The sequence below is a fragment of the Balaenoptera physalus genome, assembly GCF_965194825.1.
Source record: "Balaenoptera physalus genome assembly, chromosome: 4".
NCBI lineage: Eukaryota > Metazoa > Chordata > Mammalia > Artiodactyla > Balaenopteridae > Balaenoptera > Balaenoptera physalus.
The window spans coordinates 31,815,007-31,833,219 of NC_138891.1; the positions used below are offsets into that span (position 1 = coordinate 31,815,007).

Sequence of the window (18,213 nt, forward strand, 5' to 3'; positions counted from 1 at the left end):
AAAAAAGAAAGCACTTTTGTATTAAAGATGTTTTTGTTTGTCTTGTTCATGATAGAAACTTTTTTTTTTTTAATTTAAACAATGTGATTGTAAAAAGCAGTGTGAGCAAAGTTAACAATTGCTTTCCTGAGGAAAGACAAAGCAGTTTCAAAATGAGTCTCACTCAATAACAAAACTTATTCCAAGTCAGTGTTACAAGTACTATAGTTCAAGCTAGATATTTTATTTCTGAAATTCTAACCAAAAAAGTGAACTCAGTAATAAGAAATAATAAAAGTAATAGGAAGTGATAAAAGAGTACTTTAGTACAGTTGTAGATTTTCCATTTCCTAATTTTTTTATTTTTCAACTTAAACGTAATTTATTATGCTCTTATCTCTGGAATAATTTCTGAAAATGGGGAGAAAGAGAGTATAATTATCATGATAATCAAACAAATGCATTAGTACTAATTCTCGAGATATAATCCAAACCAGCAATCTACATAAGAATCTAGTTAACATTCTCAGACCTAATGTCAAATCAATAAGTGTGAAAAGTCATTCAACCCATTGAAACCAAAATGAAAAAGATAACTTTACCCCACACAATTAGAAATGTTTCTAGTAGACTCACTTAAAACCATTGCTCTATGTCCTGTGATCTATAGGCTGTCCTTCCCACCGAACAACCTCCCTTGATCCATCCTCAGGTGCAGTAAAAAGTCAGTCAAATTCAGCAACTCAGGGAAACATCGATGTGGAAAAGGAGTTAGTTACATCACCAAAAAGAGACGTAAAGCTCATAAGTTTATAAAACGCACCCATAAATTCTTTCTCTATCAATAAAGCAAGGAAAGTGGGAAGAACACTTTTTAGTTTTCTTAGTTTTTATTACCAAAACTTAAATTTTTTAAAAAAAATATTATGTACACCTTTTTTTTTAACATCTTTATTGGAGTATAATTGCTTTACAATGTTGTGTTAGTTTCTGCTGTATAACAAAGTGAATCAGCTATATGTATACATATATCCCCATATCCCCTCCCTCTTGCGGCTCCCTTCCACTCTCCCTATCCCACCCCTCTAGGAGGTTACAAAGCACCAAGCTGATTTTCCCATGCAATGCAGCTGCTTCCCACTAGTTATCTCTTTTACATTTGGTAGTGTATATATGTCAGTGCTACTGTCTCACTTCGTCCCAGCCTACCCTTTCCCCTCCCCGTGTCCTCAAGTCCATTCTCTATCTCAGGGTCTTTATTCCTCTTCTGACCCTGGGTTCTTCAGAACCAATTTTTTTTTTTTTTTTTTTTTTTAGATTCCATATATATGTGTTAACATACAGTATTTGTTTTTCTCTGACTTACTTCACTCTGTATGACAGACTCTAGGTCCATCCACCTCACTACAAATAACTCAACTTTGTTTCTTTTTATGGCTGAGTAATATTCCATTGTAGATATGTGCCACATCTTCTTTATCCATTCATCTGTCGATGGACACTTAGGTTGCTTCCATGTCCTGGCTATTGTAAATAGTGCTGCAGTGAACGTTGTGGTACATGACCCTTTTTGAATTATGGTTTTCTCCGGGTATATGCCCAGTAGTGGCATTGCTGGGTATGACCGGTGTGAGGTGATACCTCGCTGTAGTTTTGATTTGCATTTCTCTAATGATTAGTGATGTGGAGCATCCTTTCATGTGTTTGTTGGCAATCTGTATATCTTCTTTGGATGTCTCTTTAGGTCTTCTGCCCATTTTTGGATTGGGTTGTTTGTTTTTTTGATATTGAGCTACATGAACTGCTTGTATATTTTAGAGATTAATGCTTTGTCAGTTGCTTCGTTTGCAAATATTTTCTCCCATTCTGAGGGTTGTCTTTTTGTCTTGTTTATGGTTTCCTTTGATGTGTAAAAGCTTTTAAGTTTCATTAGGTCCCATTCGTTTATTTTTGGTTTTATTTCCATTTCTCTAGGAGGTGGGTCTAAAAGGATCCTGCTGTGATTTATGTCAAAGAGTGTTCTGCCTATGTTTTCCTCTAAGAGTTTTATAGTGTTTGGCCTTACATTTTGGTCTTTAATCCATTTTGAGTTTATTTTTGTGTATGGTATTAGGGAGTGTTCTAATTTCATTCTTTTACATGTAGCTGTCCAGTTTTCCCAGCACCACTTATTGAAGAGGCTGTCTTTCCTCCATTGTATATTCTTGCCTCCTTTCTCAAAGATAAGGTGACCATGTGTGTGTGGTTTTATCTCTGGGCTTTCTATCCTGTTCCATTGATCTATATTATCTGTTTTTGTGCCAGTACCATACTGTCTTGATTACTGTAGCTTTGTAGTATAGTCTGAAGTCTGGGAGCCTGATTCCTCCAGCTCCGTTTTTCTTTCTCAAGATTGCTTTGGCTATTTGGGGTCTTTTATGTTTCCGTACAGATTGTGAAATTTTTTGTTCTAGTTCTGTGAAAAATGCCATTGGTAGTTTGATAGGGCTTGCACTGAATCTGTAGATTGCTTTGGGTAGTATAGTCATTTTCACAATGTTGATTCTTCCAATCCAAGAACATGGTATATCTCTCCATCTGTTTGTATCATCTTTAATTTCTTTCATCAGCGTCTTATAGTTTTCTGCATACAGGTCTTTTGTCTCCTTAGGTAGGTTTATTCCTAGGTATTTAATTCTTCTTGTTGCAGTGGTAAATGAGAGTGTTTCCTTAATTTCTTTTTCAGATTTTGCATCATTAGTGTATAGGAATGCAAGAGATTTCTGTGCATTAATTTTGTATCCTGCTACTTTACCAAATTCATTGAGTAACTCTAGTAGTTTTCTGGTAGCATCTTTAGGATTCTCTATGTATAGTATCATGTCATCTGCAAACAGTGACAGTTTTACTTCTTCTTTTTTGATTTGGATTCCTTTTATTTCTTTTTCTTCTCTGATTGCTGTGGCTAAAACTTCCAGAACTATGTTGAATAATAGTGGTGAGAGTGGGCAACCTTGTCTTGCTCCTGATCTTAGTGGAAATGGTTTCAGTTTTTCACCACTGAGAACGATGTTTGCTGTGGGTTTGTCATATATGGCCTTTATTATGTTGAGGTAAGTTTCCTCTGTGCCTACTTTCTGGAGGGTTTTTATTATAAATGGGTGCTGAATTTTGTCAAAAGCTTTTTCTGCATCTATTGAGATGATCATATGGTTTTTATTCTTCAACTTGTTAATACCGTGTATCACATTGATTGATTTGCATATATTGAAGAATCCTTGCATTTCTGGGATAAACCCCACTTGATCATGGTGTATGATCCTTTTAAAGTGTTGTTGGATTCTGCTTGCTAGTATTTTGTTGAGGATTTTTGCATCTATGTTCATCAGTGATACCTGTAGTTTTTTTTTTTAATTAATTAATTAATTTATATTTTATTTTTGGCTGCAGTGGGTCTCTGTTACTGCGCATGGGCTTCCTCTAGTTGCGGCGAGCAGGGTTACTCTTTGTTGTGGTGCACAGGCTTCTCACTGCAGTGGCTTCTCTTGTTGTGAAGCACGGGCTCTAGGTGCACGGGCTTCAGTAGTTGTGGTGCACAGGCTTAGTTGCTCCACGGCATGTGGGATCCTCGGACCAAGGCTTGAACCCATGTCCCCTGCATTGGCAGGCGGATTCTTAACCACTGTACCACCAGGGAAGTCCCTTTTTGTGACATCTTTGTCTGGTTTTGGTATCAGGGTGATGGTGGCCTCGTAGAATGAGTTTGGGAGTGTTCCTCCCTCTGCTATATTTTGGAAGAGCTTGACAAGGATAGGTGTTACCTCTTCTGTAAATGTTTGATAGAATTTGCTTGTGAAGCCATCTGGTCCTGGGCTTTTGTTTGTTGGAAGATTTTTAATCACAGTTTCTATTTCAGTGCTTGTGATTGGTCTGTTTATATTTTTATTTCTTCCTGGTTCAATCTCGGAAGGTTTTGTTTTTCTAAGAATTTGTCCATTTCTTGCAGGTTGTCCATTTGATTGGCATATAGTGGCTTGTAGTAATCTCTCATGATCTTTTGTATTTCTGCAGTGTCAGTTGTTACTTCTCCTTTTTCATTTGTAATTCTATTGATTTGAGTCTTTTCCCTGTTTTTCTTGATGAATCTGGCTAATGGTTTATCAATTTTGTTTATCTTCTCGAAGAACCAGCTTTTAGTTTTATTGATATTTGCTATTGTTTCTTTCATTTCTTTTTCATTTATTTCTGATCTGATCTTTATGATTTCTTTCCTTCTGCTAACTTTGGGTTTTTTTTGTTATTCTTTCTCTAATTGCTTTAGGTGTAAGGTTAGGTTGTTTTTTTGAGATTTTTCTTGTTTCTTGAGGTAGGATTGTGTTGCTATAAACATCCCTCTTAGAACTGCTTTTGCTGCATCCCATAGGTTTTGTGTAGTCGTGTTTTCATTATCATTTGTTTCTAGGTTTTTTAAAATTTCCTCTTTGCTTTCTTCTGTGATCTCTTGGTTATTTAGTAGTATATTGTTTAGCTTCCATGTGTTTGTATTTTTTACAGTTTTTTTTCCTGTAATTGATACCTAGTCTTATAACATTGTGGTCGGAAAAGATACTTAATATGATTTCAATTATCTTAAATTTACCAAGGCTTGATATGTGACCCAGGATATGATCTATCCTGGAGAATGTTCCATGAGCACTTGAGAAGAAAGTGTATTCTGTTGTTTTGGGATGGTATGTTCTGTAAATATCAATTAACTCCATCTTGTTTAATGTGTCATTTAAAGCTTGTGTTTCCTTATTGATTTACATTTTGGATGATCTGTCCATTGGTGAAAGTGGGGTGTTAAAGTCCCCTACTATTATTGTGTTACTGTCGATTTCCCCTTTTATGGCTGTTAGCATTTGCCTTATGTATTGAGATACTCCTATGTTGGGTGCATAAATATTTCCAATTGTTATATCTTCTTCTTGTATTGATCCCTTGATCATTATGTAGTGTCCTTCTTTGTCTCTTGTAATAGTCTTTATTTTAAAGTCTATTTTGTCTGATAGTAATAGTCTTTATTTTAAAGTCTATTTTGTCTGATATGAGAATTACTACTCCAGCTTTCTTTTGATTTCCATTTGCATGGAATATCTTTTTCCATCCACTCACTTTCAGTCTCTGTGTATCCCTAGGTCTGAAGTGGATCTCTTGTAGACAGCATATATACGGGTCTTGTTTTTATATCCATTCAGCCAGTTTGTGTCTTTTGGTTGGAGCATTTAATGCATTCACATTTAAGGTAATTATTGATATGTATGTTCCTATTACCATTTTCTTAATTGTTTTGGGTTTGTTATTGTAGGCCTTTTCCTTCTCTTGTGTTTCCTGCCTAGAGAAATTTCTTTAGCATTTGTTGTAGAGCTGGTTTGGTGGTGCTTAATTCTCTTAGCTTTTGCTTGCCTGTAAAGGTTTTAATTTCTCCATCAAATCTGGATGAGATCCTTGCTGGGTAGAGTAATCTTGGTTGTAGGTTTTTCCTTTTCATCACTTTAAATATGTCCTGCCACTCCCTTCTGGCTTGCAGAGTTTCTGCTGAAAGATCAGCTGTTAACCATATGGGGATTCCCTTATATGTTTTTTCCTGCTTTTCCCTTGCTGCTTTTAATATTTTTTCTTTGTATTTAATTTTTGATACTTTGATCAATATGTGTCTTGGCGTGTTTCTTCTTGGATTTATCCTGTATGGGACTCTCTGCACTTCCTGGACTTGATTATTTCGTTTCCCATATTAGGGAAGTTTTCAACTATAATCTCTTCAAATATTTTCTCAGTCCCTTTCTTCTTCTCTTCTTCTTCTGGGATCCCTATAATTCGAATGTTGGTGTGTTTAGTGTTGTCCCAGAGGTCTCTGAGACTGTCCTTAATTCTTTTCATTCTTTTTTCTTTATTCTGCTCTGCAGTAGTTATTTCCACTATTTTATCTTCCAGGTCACTTATCCATTCTTCTGCCTCAGTTATTCTGCTGTTGATTCCTTCTAGAGAATTTTAAATTTCATTTGTTGTGTTGTTCATCATTGTTTGTTTGCTCTTTATTTCTTCTAGGTCCTTGTTAAACGTTTCTTGCATTTTCTCCATTCTATTTCCAAGATTTTGGATCATATTTACTATCATTACTCTGAATTCTTTTTCAGGTAGACTGCCTACTTCCTCTTCATTTGTTTGGTCTGGTTGGTTTTTACCTTGCTCCTTCATGTGCTGTGTATTTCTCTGTCTTCTCATTTTGCTTAACTTACTATGTTTGGGGTCTCCTTTTCCTTTTCACAGGCTGCAGGTTCCCAGTTCTCGTTGTTTTCGGTGTCTGCCCCCATTGGGTAAGGCTGGTTCAGTGGGTTGTGTAGGCTTCCTGGTGGAGGGGACTGGTGCCTGTGTTCTGGTGGATGAGGCTGGATCTTGTCTTTCTGGTGGGCAGGACCGCATCTGGTGGTGTGTTTTGGGGTGTCTGTGAACTTATTATGATGTTAGGCAGCCTTTCTGCTAATGGGTGTTGTTGTGTTCCTGTCTTGCTAGTTGTTTGGCATGGGGTGTCCAGCATTGGAGCTTGCTGGCCGTTGTGTAGAGCTGGGTCTTAGCATTGAGACAGAAATCTCTGGGAGAGCTCTCACCGATTGATGTTACATGGGGCTGGGAGGTCTCTGGCGGTCCAAAGTTCTGAACTTGGCTCTCCTACCTCAGAGGCTCAGGCCTGACACCTGGCCAGAGCACCAAGACCCTGTCAGCCACACGGCTTTCCACAGCCAAACTGACTGCTTGTGTGCAATCTGGGTTTGTCACCTGGAGAAGTTTCCGCAAAGACCATACGAATTCTTTATCAGCTTCCAAAGTCCGGAACTCCACACCCCAGAGGACCCCCTTCGGATGTGCTGCCTCTCCCCTTCCACCTGCAGGTCCTCTCCATTTCCAAATTTTAAAAGTACATTTTTAAAAAAGTATTGCCTGTACACATCTGTATTTTTTTTTTTTTTGGTTTGTCTGTGTTGATCTAGATCTATTCACTTACTTTACAGTGGTGTCTTTGGCCTTGGAGGAGTTAAATGACTTTGTCAAATTCAAAGCTGATCATAATTTAATTGAATCAATTAAAGAAAGATGTTTTAATTAAGAGATTAAATGATACATTGTGATAATGAATATGAAAGCACTTTTTGACTCCAAAGCATTTTGTAAACCATAGAGCACTCTGCAAATATGAATTATTTTTAAAGTAGGAAATTACTCTGAAGCATTGCTGGCCTCCAGGTATACTGCCAGGCTGATTATCCCAGAGGTAAAAGAATGGATAGTTTCAGCAATCAAATTCAGATGCTTGAATCACACGATTTATTGAATTAATTACAAACATACAGTGATAAGCATAGGTAAAAGATGGGTATGTTAATACACTCAGGTTAGGATGCGGGTGGGAGGCAAGAGCCACACTACCTGAATCCTGTGTTCTCTGTTTTTAGTTTGTCTAGTCTCTATGCTGTATCAGTTTTGCCTGGTGACAGTGTGGTTACCAGGACCTGAATTGAGGATGAGCAAGGGGACTTGACAGATGAAAGGTGTCTGGATCCAGTGTTTGTCTGCTCTGGTGGAGAGACTTGAGGTTTTTACATCTGAACACAGCTGTAGTTGGCTGTTAACCTACAGGGCTGTTTATCCGGGTATCTCAGGCAGATGGCACATGAGGCTAGAATGAGGATCACCAGTGGGTGTTTGATTTAAGGACCACATAGCTATCAATCTGGATGTGTGACCTAATCCATGCTTTGTGAATATTTAAGGTTTGCTTCATCCTTCCATCTTTTGCTGTCTATACATAACATTCTTGCTTTGTTCCATCCTTTTAATCTATATTCAAAACAAATGAGTTCTAGTTTTTCTGTCTTTGGCCTATAGTTTACTGACAAGTATCTTAACTTCTGATATATCATACAAATTTCACCTGTGTTTCAAAAGTTACTTGTTTACTATCCTTGCTTCGTTCATCTATCTTCCTTGTTTCTCTTGTTTTCTTTAAAGCACATTGAATATAGCATCTTAAATAATACAGCAAGCTCACTTCACAATTATTATTATTATCTTCTAAAAGCACAGCACAGGTAGAGGACTGATAAATATTGTAGCATAGGAACCTGTATCTATAAGGAAGGGGAAAGTTGTTAAAGAGCTTGAATACCTTCAGCTCTCTCTATATATGTATTTCATTGAGTTTAGTCCTTTCATTGTTCAGCCCTGGATAAAAGTGTTCAGATTACTTAAAAAATGGCAGTATCTTAAAAGTATGATTTGATACTCCTTCTTTCTCTGGGGGAAAGGCATCTTTCAAAGCTATTGTCAGAAATCCTGTAAATCTCTTCTATTATATCAGACCCTTATAGAGAAAATAAAATGGAACTCTTGCTGGAAAATAATCTGTCTAGAAAATTTCTTGTTAGGGAATTGTCTATGGGGAAAAACTCAGAAAAACAGTAGGTGGTTTAATGTTATACAGTTATTGCTTCTGTTTAATAATAATTACATGAAATCAGAATCCAATTTAAGCAGTTGTTTATGTAGTAAATTGTGTACATTCCTTTCTATTTTAGTGGATGTGCATTTACAAAGTTGATTTTATTGTGATAAGCTGTGATAGTAAATCAAAATCGTGGAAGTGACAACTTAAATAATTTGACAGACTTTTTGTTTTTAATGTTATGTGTACATTGGTTGTAACCTGATTGTTTTTAATTTTGTATTTAGTATAATTTTGAAAACGCGTCTCAGACATTTGATGACCTTCCAGCAAGATTTGGTTATAGACTTCCAGCTGAAGGTTTAAAGGTAAGAAAATAGTAATATATAATTAAAGGTACAGGATATTTAATAAAGAGATCTTTATTTCTCTTTATTTGTTTAAAGAATGAAAATATTTCTGTTACTTATCATAAAACTTATACATGTTCATTTGTAAAGATTATTCAAAAGGTATGAAGAAGAAAGTAAAAATCACCTATGATTGTATTATTCTGAACTAGCTGCTGTTAACATTTGGTATATATTTTAGACCTGTTTTCTAGACTATGTGCCATGTGTGTGTTTGTAGATATACATGTGCATATATAGGTACAAATATATTTGCATATATATGTACATATATAATGAATCTATATTTAATGCTAATAGAAATATGCCACTTAGTTACCTGCCTTTTTTACTTTATTGTAAATCTAGAACATCTTTTTTTTTTTTTTTTTTTAATTTTTTATTTATTTTTGGCTGCATTGGGTCTTTGCCGCTGCGCGAGGGCTTTTTCTAGTTGCGGCTCTTCGTTGCGGTGTGCGGGCTTCTCATTGCAGTGGCCTCTCTCGCCGCAGAGCACAGGCCCCAGGCACGCGGGCTTCAGTAGTTGTGACACGTGGTCTCAGTAGTTGTGGCTCGCGGGCTCTAGAGCACAGGCCCAACAGCTGTGGCTCACGGGCTCAGCTGCTCCGCGGCATGCGGGATCCTCCCGGACCAGGGCTCAAACCCGTGTCCCCTGCATTGGCAGGCGGATTCTCAACCACTGCGCCACCAGGGAAGCCCCTAAATCTAGAACATCTTTTCATGCTAATAGACAAGGATCTGCGTTTTTATTTGATGTGGCTGCATGGTTTTGCCATATCATGAAATACTGTGTATTTTTGAACATTGTTTTGTTTAACTTTTTTTACAGTGGATATTTAGCTTGTCCAGTTTTTGCTAATACACTTTGCCCATTTTTAAATTAAGATGTCCATTCTTATTGATTTGTAAGAATACTTTATATATTAAAAGTGCCAATCTATTGTTTGCCATATATGCCTCAGATCGTTTTTCTCAGGTTGTCCTTCATCTTTTAATTTTAAAGTGTCAGAAGTTTTGTTTATGTAGTTAAATATTGTTATCTTTCCCTTCTACCTCTGGAGTCATGCTTAGAAGTTCCTTCCCTATTCCAAGATAATATAAGATTTTTATGTTATGTAAGTTAGAATACATGAAATTGTATATATATGTACCACAGAAAGTTTTCAGTTTGTTCTTTCTTTCTTTCTTTCTTTCTTTATTTTTTAACTGACAAAGCAAAAGACTTTATTGGGAAGGGGAGCCCGGGTAGAGAGCAGCAGGGTAAGGGAACCCAGGAGAACTGCTCTGCCACTTGGCTCGAGGTCTCAGGTTTTATGGTAACGGGGTTAGTTTTTGGGTTGTCTCTGGCCAATTATCTTGCTTGGCCCATATTTGGTCTGACTCAGGGTCCTTCATGGTGGCACATGTATCTCTCAGCCAAGATGGATTCCTGTTCTAACTTTCTTAAAATTCCTTATTTAAGTACCATAAAACTGTTATTCTCAGGATAGCAGGTATCTCCAAGAGGGACGTATCAGTTTTTAATTTTTTAAACATTTTAAATTATTAAAAAAATTCCCAACGTTGTATAACTATTTGTCATTGTAAATTTTAAAAAAATATTTATTTATTTATTTATTTATTTATGGCTGTGTCGGGTCTTAGTTGCTGCAGCACGTGGGCTCTTTCGTTGCAGTGCGTGGGCTTCTCTCTAGTTGTGGCATGTGGGCTTAGTTGCCCCATGGCATGTGGGATCTTAGTTCCCTGATCAGGGATCGAACCCATGTCCCCTGCATTGGAAGGCGGATTCCTAACCACTGGACCACCAGGGAAATCCCCTGTAAAAATATTTAAACAGAAAAGAAGTATACAGAGGAAAAAGGAAAAAACCTTCCTGTACCCCTTCCTCATCTATACATATTAATGCCACTTCCTCTTCAGAGTTCAGCATCAGGGTGTTAATGTGCTCTTAGATCCTTTTCTAAATATGTAGTGCTTTTTAGTTCATAAATTTATGAACTTGTAAAGGTCATAAATGGTTATCATTTGTGAATAAGAAAGTTTTCTTAATTTTTACAAGGAAACCCATTCTAGCTAATTTATCTAGAAAGGGATTTATGAAGGGATAAAGATGTTCAGAGTGTCATAACCTGGAGAAGCATTTTCCAAACTGTTTCAGGAACAAAACCCAGAAGCACCTTGTAGAACTGGCCTGATGAAAGATTGATGGCAGCCACTGACCCCCAGAGAAAAACACATCACCTTGTCTCTGATCAGGAAGCCTCTGTGGTCTTAAGACAATCTGCCTCTGTTGCTACCCAAGCTAATCAAAGAGATACCCTTTGCCAAACTGTTTTCCTCAGATCTAACACCTGGATTTTTCTAATTGACAGACTCTAGACCACATAGTTACTAGCCATATTCTCCCTTCCTTCCTTCCTTCCTTCCTTCCTTCCTTCCTTCCTTCCTTCCTTCCTTCCTTCCTTCCTTCCTTCCTTCCTTCCTTCCTCCCTCCCTCCCTCCCTTCCTTCCTTTCTTTCCTTCACCCATTTTTTTTTAATATCTTTATTGGAGTATAATTTCTTTACAATGTTGTGTTAGTTTCTGTTCTACAACAGAGTGAATCAGCTATATGTATACATATATCCCCATATCCCCTCCTTCTTCAGCCTCCCTCCCACCCTCCCTATCCCACCCCTCTAGGAGGTCACAAAGCACGGAGCTGATCTCCCTGTGCAATGCAGCCGCTTCCCACTAGCCATCCATTTTACATTTGGTAGTGTATATATGTCAGTACTACTCTCTCACTTCGTCCCAGCTTCCCCTTACCCTGCTGTGTCCTCAAGTCTTTTCTCTACATCTGCATCTTTATTTCTGCCCCACCACTAGGTTCATCAGTACCGTTTTTTTTTTTTTTTTTTTATTCCATATATGTGTGTTAGCGTCTGGTATTTGTTTTTCTCTTTCTGACTTACTTCACTCTGTATGATAGACTCTAGGTCCATCCACCTCATTACAAGTAACTCAATTTCGTTCCTTTTTATGGCTGAGTAATATTCCATTGTGTATATGTGCCACATTTTCATCCATTCTTCTGTCCATGGACATTTAGGTTGGTTCCATGTCCTGGCTATTGTAAATACTGCTGTAGTGAACATTGTGGTACATGACTCTTTTTGAATTATGGTTTTCTCAGGGTATATGCCAGTAGTAGGGTTGCTGGGTCATATGGTAGTTCTATTTTTAGTTTTTTTTTTTTTTTAAGGAACCTCCATACTGTTCTCCATAGTTAGCCATATGCTTTAGTGAAATACCTGGCTATGAGGGAGGGTGGGCAATACATAGTAGTTGTTGTTGTTATTTTTGTTGTTTTAGTCTGCTTTGGGGAGGTGGGGTTCCTAGCATGGGGAAAGATGCGGGCGCTGTGAATGGAAGGTATCCACTACAGTGTTACTTTGTATCTGACACCCCCCCGCTCCCCACATTAGCATTGTGTCTTAGGGAGTTTTCCACAGCTGTGGAAAGAATGTTCCTGTTGAGCACTGCATGGTATTCTGTAATATGCATGACCATAGTTTATTAGTCATTTTCTATTAACAGATATTTCGGTTTCTTATCCAAAGTCCAGTTATTTCTCTAGGATAGAGGTTTAGAAGTGTTAATTGATGATTCCATGGGTATGTATATCTAAAATTTTCTTAGATACACTAAATTACTTTTCCAGAAAGCTGTACTAATGTGTATGAGAATACCCATTTCCCTACACCCTTGCCAACACTGGATATTATCAGTCTTTTTAACTTTTGCCAATCTGATGGGCAAAAAGGATTATCTTCTTTTAATTTGCATTTCTCTGATTACCAGTGATTTTGAGCTGGCATCCTTTCTTCCATTCTGCGTAAGGAGTCAGACAGTCCCTTTTCACTGAAGAACCTTTCTGCTTAGTAAGCTTGTTTTAAAGAGTTCCATAAACTCCTTATAACCATATTCTTATTGTTGCTCCTCTGTGTTATTGTAAATTTAGTTTACATTTAAAAGGAATTTTGACAACTGTATTTATTCACTGCCTGAGAAAAAATAGTGTTAAATGTCTGCCTGCTTTTGTACTGTGACAATATAGGGCGAGCCCAGGAGGTAAAATACAGTGATAGTAAAGAGAGTATTCTAATAAACTGTTGGATCATTATGGGTAGCTTTTATATTTTTTGTGACTGGCTTGCCATTGCCCAGAATCAGAATTCACAAATGCTAGCCTACTTCTTATTGTTTACAAGGAGGACTTGATGATAAAGTGGGGATGGCTTACTGTAGTGTAATGTCTATAAAACTAATTAAATGACTGTGTTAAAAATATAACCAAGTTAATTTAAAAATATTGTATGGTTATTAAGAGATATAGCTGAGAAATATTTTAACTTTTAAACTTTGGCCAGAGTGTTTAGTTGGGATAGTTTTTGTAGGCTTATGTTCTGTATTCTGTAGATTTTATAGTATCACTGGATTCCACCATTTATCAGAGATCAGATATATATAGTATAACACATATCAGTTGAAATTCTGTGTTTACATTCCATTTACATATGCCCCAATATTAAGCTAATAGTAACCAAAGAAAATTTTAGCTATTTGAGCTTTAATGGAAAAATGTGAATCTTGCAAGGATTAAAATACGGCATGTTAGTGTTGTAGAAGTTTTAAAAGAAAGATTTGATATTTTTACCTGAGGGAAGCTCTTTGTTTTCAGTTATACATTTTAATTGGCTGTTTTGGCAGGTACCTTTTCCAGAAAACCTTCTTTTTCTTTTTTTTTTTTTTTTTTTTTGAGAATGGCTCAGATCAAAAGGGAAGATCTATGGCATCAGTATGTTCCTTTAAATCTAAATACCTTATGAGAGACCTGGCAATGAAATGTCGTATGGTGGTATGGTGTGGTCATTGTCCAGAGTTAGATACTCACAAGGAGTTCATTACTGAGAGTCCACTTCAGAAGGTCTTTAACCTCTAGGTTTGGTGTTGTAACCCCATTCCCTCTCCTCCTTCACTAAAGGAAAAACCTACATGTAAGTGTTACTCTTTTGCCACACCCTTGTCAAGACTTGGTATTGTCAAAATTAAATGTTTGCCAACTTGATGGATATGAAGTGGTATCTTACTGCTTTTACTTGGGATTTCCTGAATTATTAGTGAGATGAAGCATCTTTTTATAGTATTATTGGTCAATCAGGTTTCTTTTAGTGTAAATTGTCTTTTTTTTTTAAACTCATTTTTGTATTGGTTTGTTAATTTTTAAAGTACTGATTTGTAGGAAACCAGACACTAATCCTTTATTTATATTGCCTTATATTTTCTTCTTTGGGCCTTTTAACTTTTTTTTTTTTTAATAACAGCTCACATTTTTTTTTAATTGGTTAATGTATTTTTTAAAAAATAAATTTATTTATTTATTTATTTATTTTTGGCTGCGTTGGGTCTTCGTTGCTGTGCATGGGCTTTAGTTGTGGCGAGCAGGGCTACTCTTCGTTACGGTGCACAGGCTTCTCATTGCAGTGGCTTCTCTTGTTGCAGAGCACGGGCTCTAGGCGCATGGGCTTCAGTAGTTGCGGCACGTGGGCTTCAGTACTTGCGGCACATGGGCTTCAGTAGTTGTGGCTCACGGGCTCTAGAGCACAGGCTCAGTAGTTGTGGTGCACAGGCTTCATTGCTCCATGGCATGTGGGATCTTCCCGGACCAGGGATCGAACCCGTGTCCCCTTCATTGGCTAGGCGGATTCTTAAGCAGTATGCCACCAGGGAAGCCCTGTGCCTTTTAACTTTAAATTGCCTTTTAAAATTATGCCTAAGTTTAAATTTTAATGTGGACATCTTTTTGATGTTTTGCATTTTCTGTATCTTAAGTAATCCTTCCCTACCCTGAGGTCTTGAAATACTTTCCTCTGTTTAGTCCAAAATTTGTAAATTTTTCCCATGCCCCCAACTCCATGCTTAGGAGGTCTTTAATGTACCCAGAATTATTTTATTGTATAGTGTAAAATAGGCCTCTATTTTTATCTTTTTGAAATGAATAACCAACTACTAAAGCATCATTATTGCATAGTCAAGATTTTACTGTGTAGATTTGTAATGCTAGCAAGGTTTCTTGCTAGACTCTGTTTATTATCAATATCATGGAATAATTCAGTTATACATTGAAGGCCAGTCTCAGGAAGATCAAGCTTTTCTAGGTTTCTTGTTTCTGTACTTTTAAGAAGTGCCTTGATAGGTAGAGGGAATAATAATGATTATTAAAAATTCAAACCAACGTTTATCTCTGATAAGTAAGCCTAGTATCAGATTTCCTGAGTATTCCTATCAATGGTAAATCTTGTTTTCAGCAAAATACCTTTTGGGCTAGATTTACCATGATCATTGTATACAGTGTTTTTGTAATCTGTTACTCAGCCTAAGTTCTTCATGTGGCTGAGAAGGCATAGAGGATAAAGGTCATGACATGCAGATTTGTCCTTGACTATCATTCCTAATATATAGAACAAAGGCACAAATAAAAGTTTCCTTATATGATAAATGATTTATTTTTCCTCATCATTATTCTTAAATTAATACCCTATATCATCACCAGTTAATTTTTCACAAACTATATTATTCTTTGAAAGTTAATTTACTAGTTAGTTTTAGGATTATTTTATAAGAAATGATTTTGTTTAATGTAAAGGCTTGAGATTAGAAGAGAGATTTTTTTTTTGCTATGAAGGAAAATGCAAATATTGCAAGGAAAAGTGGTTGTTTGGATGCCTTATTTGTGAGACTTCCTTTGCGTTCTTTGTAGGGAAGATGTTCAATACCAGCTACTGTATTTTCCCTCCCAGAACGCTTGACAGTTTTGTGATAGGAAGAAGTCTCGGTTAAGGGTGAATGTGCTTGGCTTCCTCACTCCTAGGAACTATTAACTATTGCAGTGTCACCTTCTATTTGTAGACTAAAACAGAGGTCAGAGTCTCCTTTTCAAAGGAAAAATAGGAAATAGCACCATCAAAATAAGGAGTAAAACCACCGGGCTGTACATAAAATGAGAATTCTAAAATATAAAGACATTTTCAAATGTACAAACTTAGATCATATTCAAAGAATGCTTCCTCAGTGACTTTTGAACTTATAAAATAAACCTTTTCCTGTTAATTTCAAAAGTGATGATTGCTCATTCATTTATTATGAGAGATGTAGAAAATAATGAAGAATTATTTCATTATGACAGTTTATCACTTAGAAGTGGGGAGGCAGGGAGAGAGCATAAAGTGGAGGGCCTGAAAAGCATGCATGGGAAAATCTACACGTATCCCACCCATCTTATGTGGAATTCCCAAAATCCAACCTTGGTTCTTTTCCTTTGTTCCACAGTTTGGTCCCTAGTCTCTTCCACCCTCCTTGGACCTACCCGCTTTGTTCTGTTTACTGTCCTACCACCTTGGAAGTCAGCGGAGGCTTAGGTATCTGATACCATAAATCAACACAGCTCCCCTGCATACATCCCTGTTTCATTACTGGGCATTTTTGTTGTTTGTTCACTTCGTAGTTTTCATTAGATTTTCTTGCTGGCTTTCTCAATCTGATATGGTAAAAAGGTAATTTTTTAATTCTTTTGCCCATGAAAAAATATTTTTCTGATTATAAAAGTAATATATGGTCACTATAAAAATTAAGATGATATAGGACATGTATAAAGAAGAATATGAAAATCATAAATAATTCCACAACCAAGAGATCGTAGTCCAACTATGTGAGTTTTCATAGATACATTTATGCCTTTATTTTATGCATTTATATATGTTATTTTGCAACTTTTTAAAATTTGGCAATATCATGACATATCCAATATCATGGATATCTTTTTGTGTAAAAATATATGTATTCATATCATCAGTAGAAATTCTGCAATTTATTGTAACACTTGAATTATACCATAATGTAACCAATTCCCTGTGTCATTGGACATTTAGATTGCTTTTAACTTTTAAAAATTATGAAATATTGCAAACATAGAATAGAGTAAGGGAATAATAGAACATCCAATATACCTACTATTGATACTTAGATGTTAATATTTTACCATTTTTTAAAGAGGAAATAAAATGCTACCAATTCCATTGGAACATTATTTTTATTCTTCCAATTCCATTCCCTTATCTTCCCCCTTATAGATAATCATTACCCTGAAATTTATGTATATATTTTCCATTTAATGTTATAAAACATGTTACCTTATATAAGCATCTATAAACACTTTTGTGCCTGCTTTTAAACTTTGTTTGGTCAGGCTTTTAAACTTGCTTTTTTCATCTAACACTATATTTGAAATTTATGTTATTATATAGTCTTAATTCATTTTAAAGAATAGTACTCCATTTTATGAATATGCCACAATTTATTTTTTTATTCTTTTGTTGGTAGATATGTAAGATGTCAGTTTTTTGCTATATAGTGTTGCAGTGAACGTCCTTAAAAATGTCTCCTTGTGTACAGTATAACTAAATGCCATTTCACACTCATCAGGTTAGTGAAAAAAAGTCTTTCAGTGGCTAGCAAGGAAATGGGAAACCTGTGTATGGCTGGTATATGAGTTTCTGACCAGTTTGGAGATTCTGATAGTATATTCCGTCTTCTGTAAGTGAGAGTTTGCCGTGATGAAATAATTTATTTTTCCCACATTTAGTATATTTCTTATTTCATTTAATAAATAAGTCAGTGATCATCACCTTTGAAATTAACAGAAAAACTAATACCAGTACCAACACTTATTATTTTGTATTGTTCTCCCTACTTTTATCTGTTTACCTGCACTACCCCTTCGTGCTATTTGCCATTCTCTTTGAATACCGAATATTGAAATAATTTCTGTAGTTAGGATCTGACCATTTCCATCAGTAATTTTAAGTCCTGACCCCCCCTAATCAAATTGATAACCAGATTATATTCAACTTTAGTTAACTATCAATAGATTGTGCTCAACTATGACTGAGTTATGATGATAACATTGCAAACAGCAGATGATATAGTGAGTAATGAATGATCGAAGGTCTTTGTTTCTTTTTTTAGAAAACAGTGTGTTTTTGGCTTCATTACAAAAGAATTCCTTTTACTCAGGTTTCACTTTTGTTTGCAAAACTGAAGGAGAATTTCTTTGCTGTCTCTTAAGTTTTCACAGATTTACTTTCTGTATTTGTTTCTGAACTTTTTTGTTATCAAAGATTTTGTTAAGAATTCTGTAACTGATTAACACGTTTAAAGCTTTTATGTTCTTAGAGGATCTGCCATGCACTACAGAATACAAAATACTAATAAATATTCCTTACTGGCGTGTACTGATTATATGGCAGTTTAGAAGGCCATCTTACA

The 18,213-nt window shown here is 36.1% G+C and overlaps 1 protein-coding gene across 6 annotated transcripts in view; it reads left to right on the forward strand.

Moving 5' to 3' along the window:
* RNF13 (ring finger protein 13) overlaps positions 1–18,213 on the forward strand; it is a 217,034-nt gene that overhangs the window by 107,772 nt on the left and 91,049 nt on the right. For 5 of the 6 annotated variants that reach the window (XM_082459618.1, XM_082459620.1, XM_082459617.1 and 2 more), the window contains one exon: positions 8,725–8,805. In XM_082459618.1, coding sequence (XP_082315744.1) covers positions 8,725–8,805 — 81 coding nt within the window. Of the gene's footprint in view, positions 1–7,448; positions 7,589–8,724; positions 8,806–18,213 lie in introns of those variants that run through there. The other variant, XM_082459619.1, reaches the window with a different exon arrangement.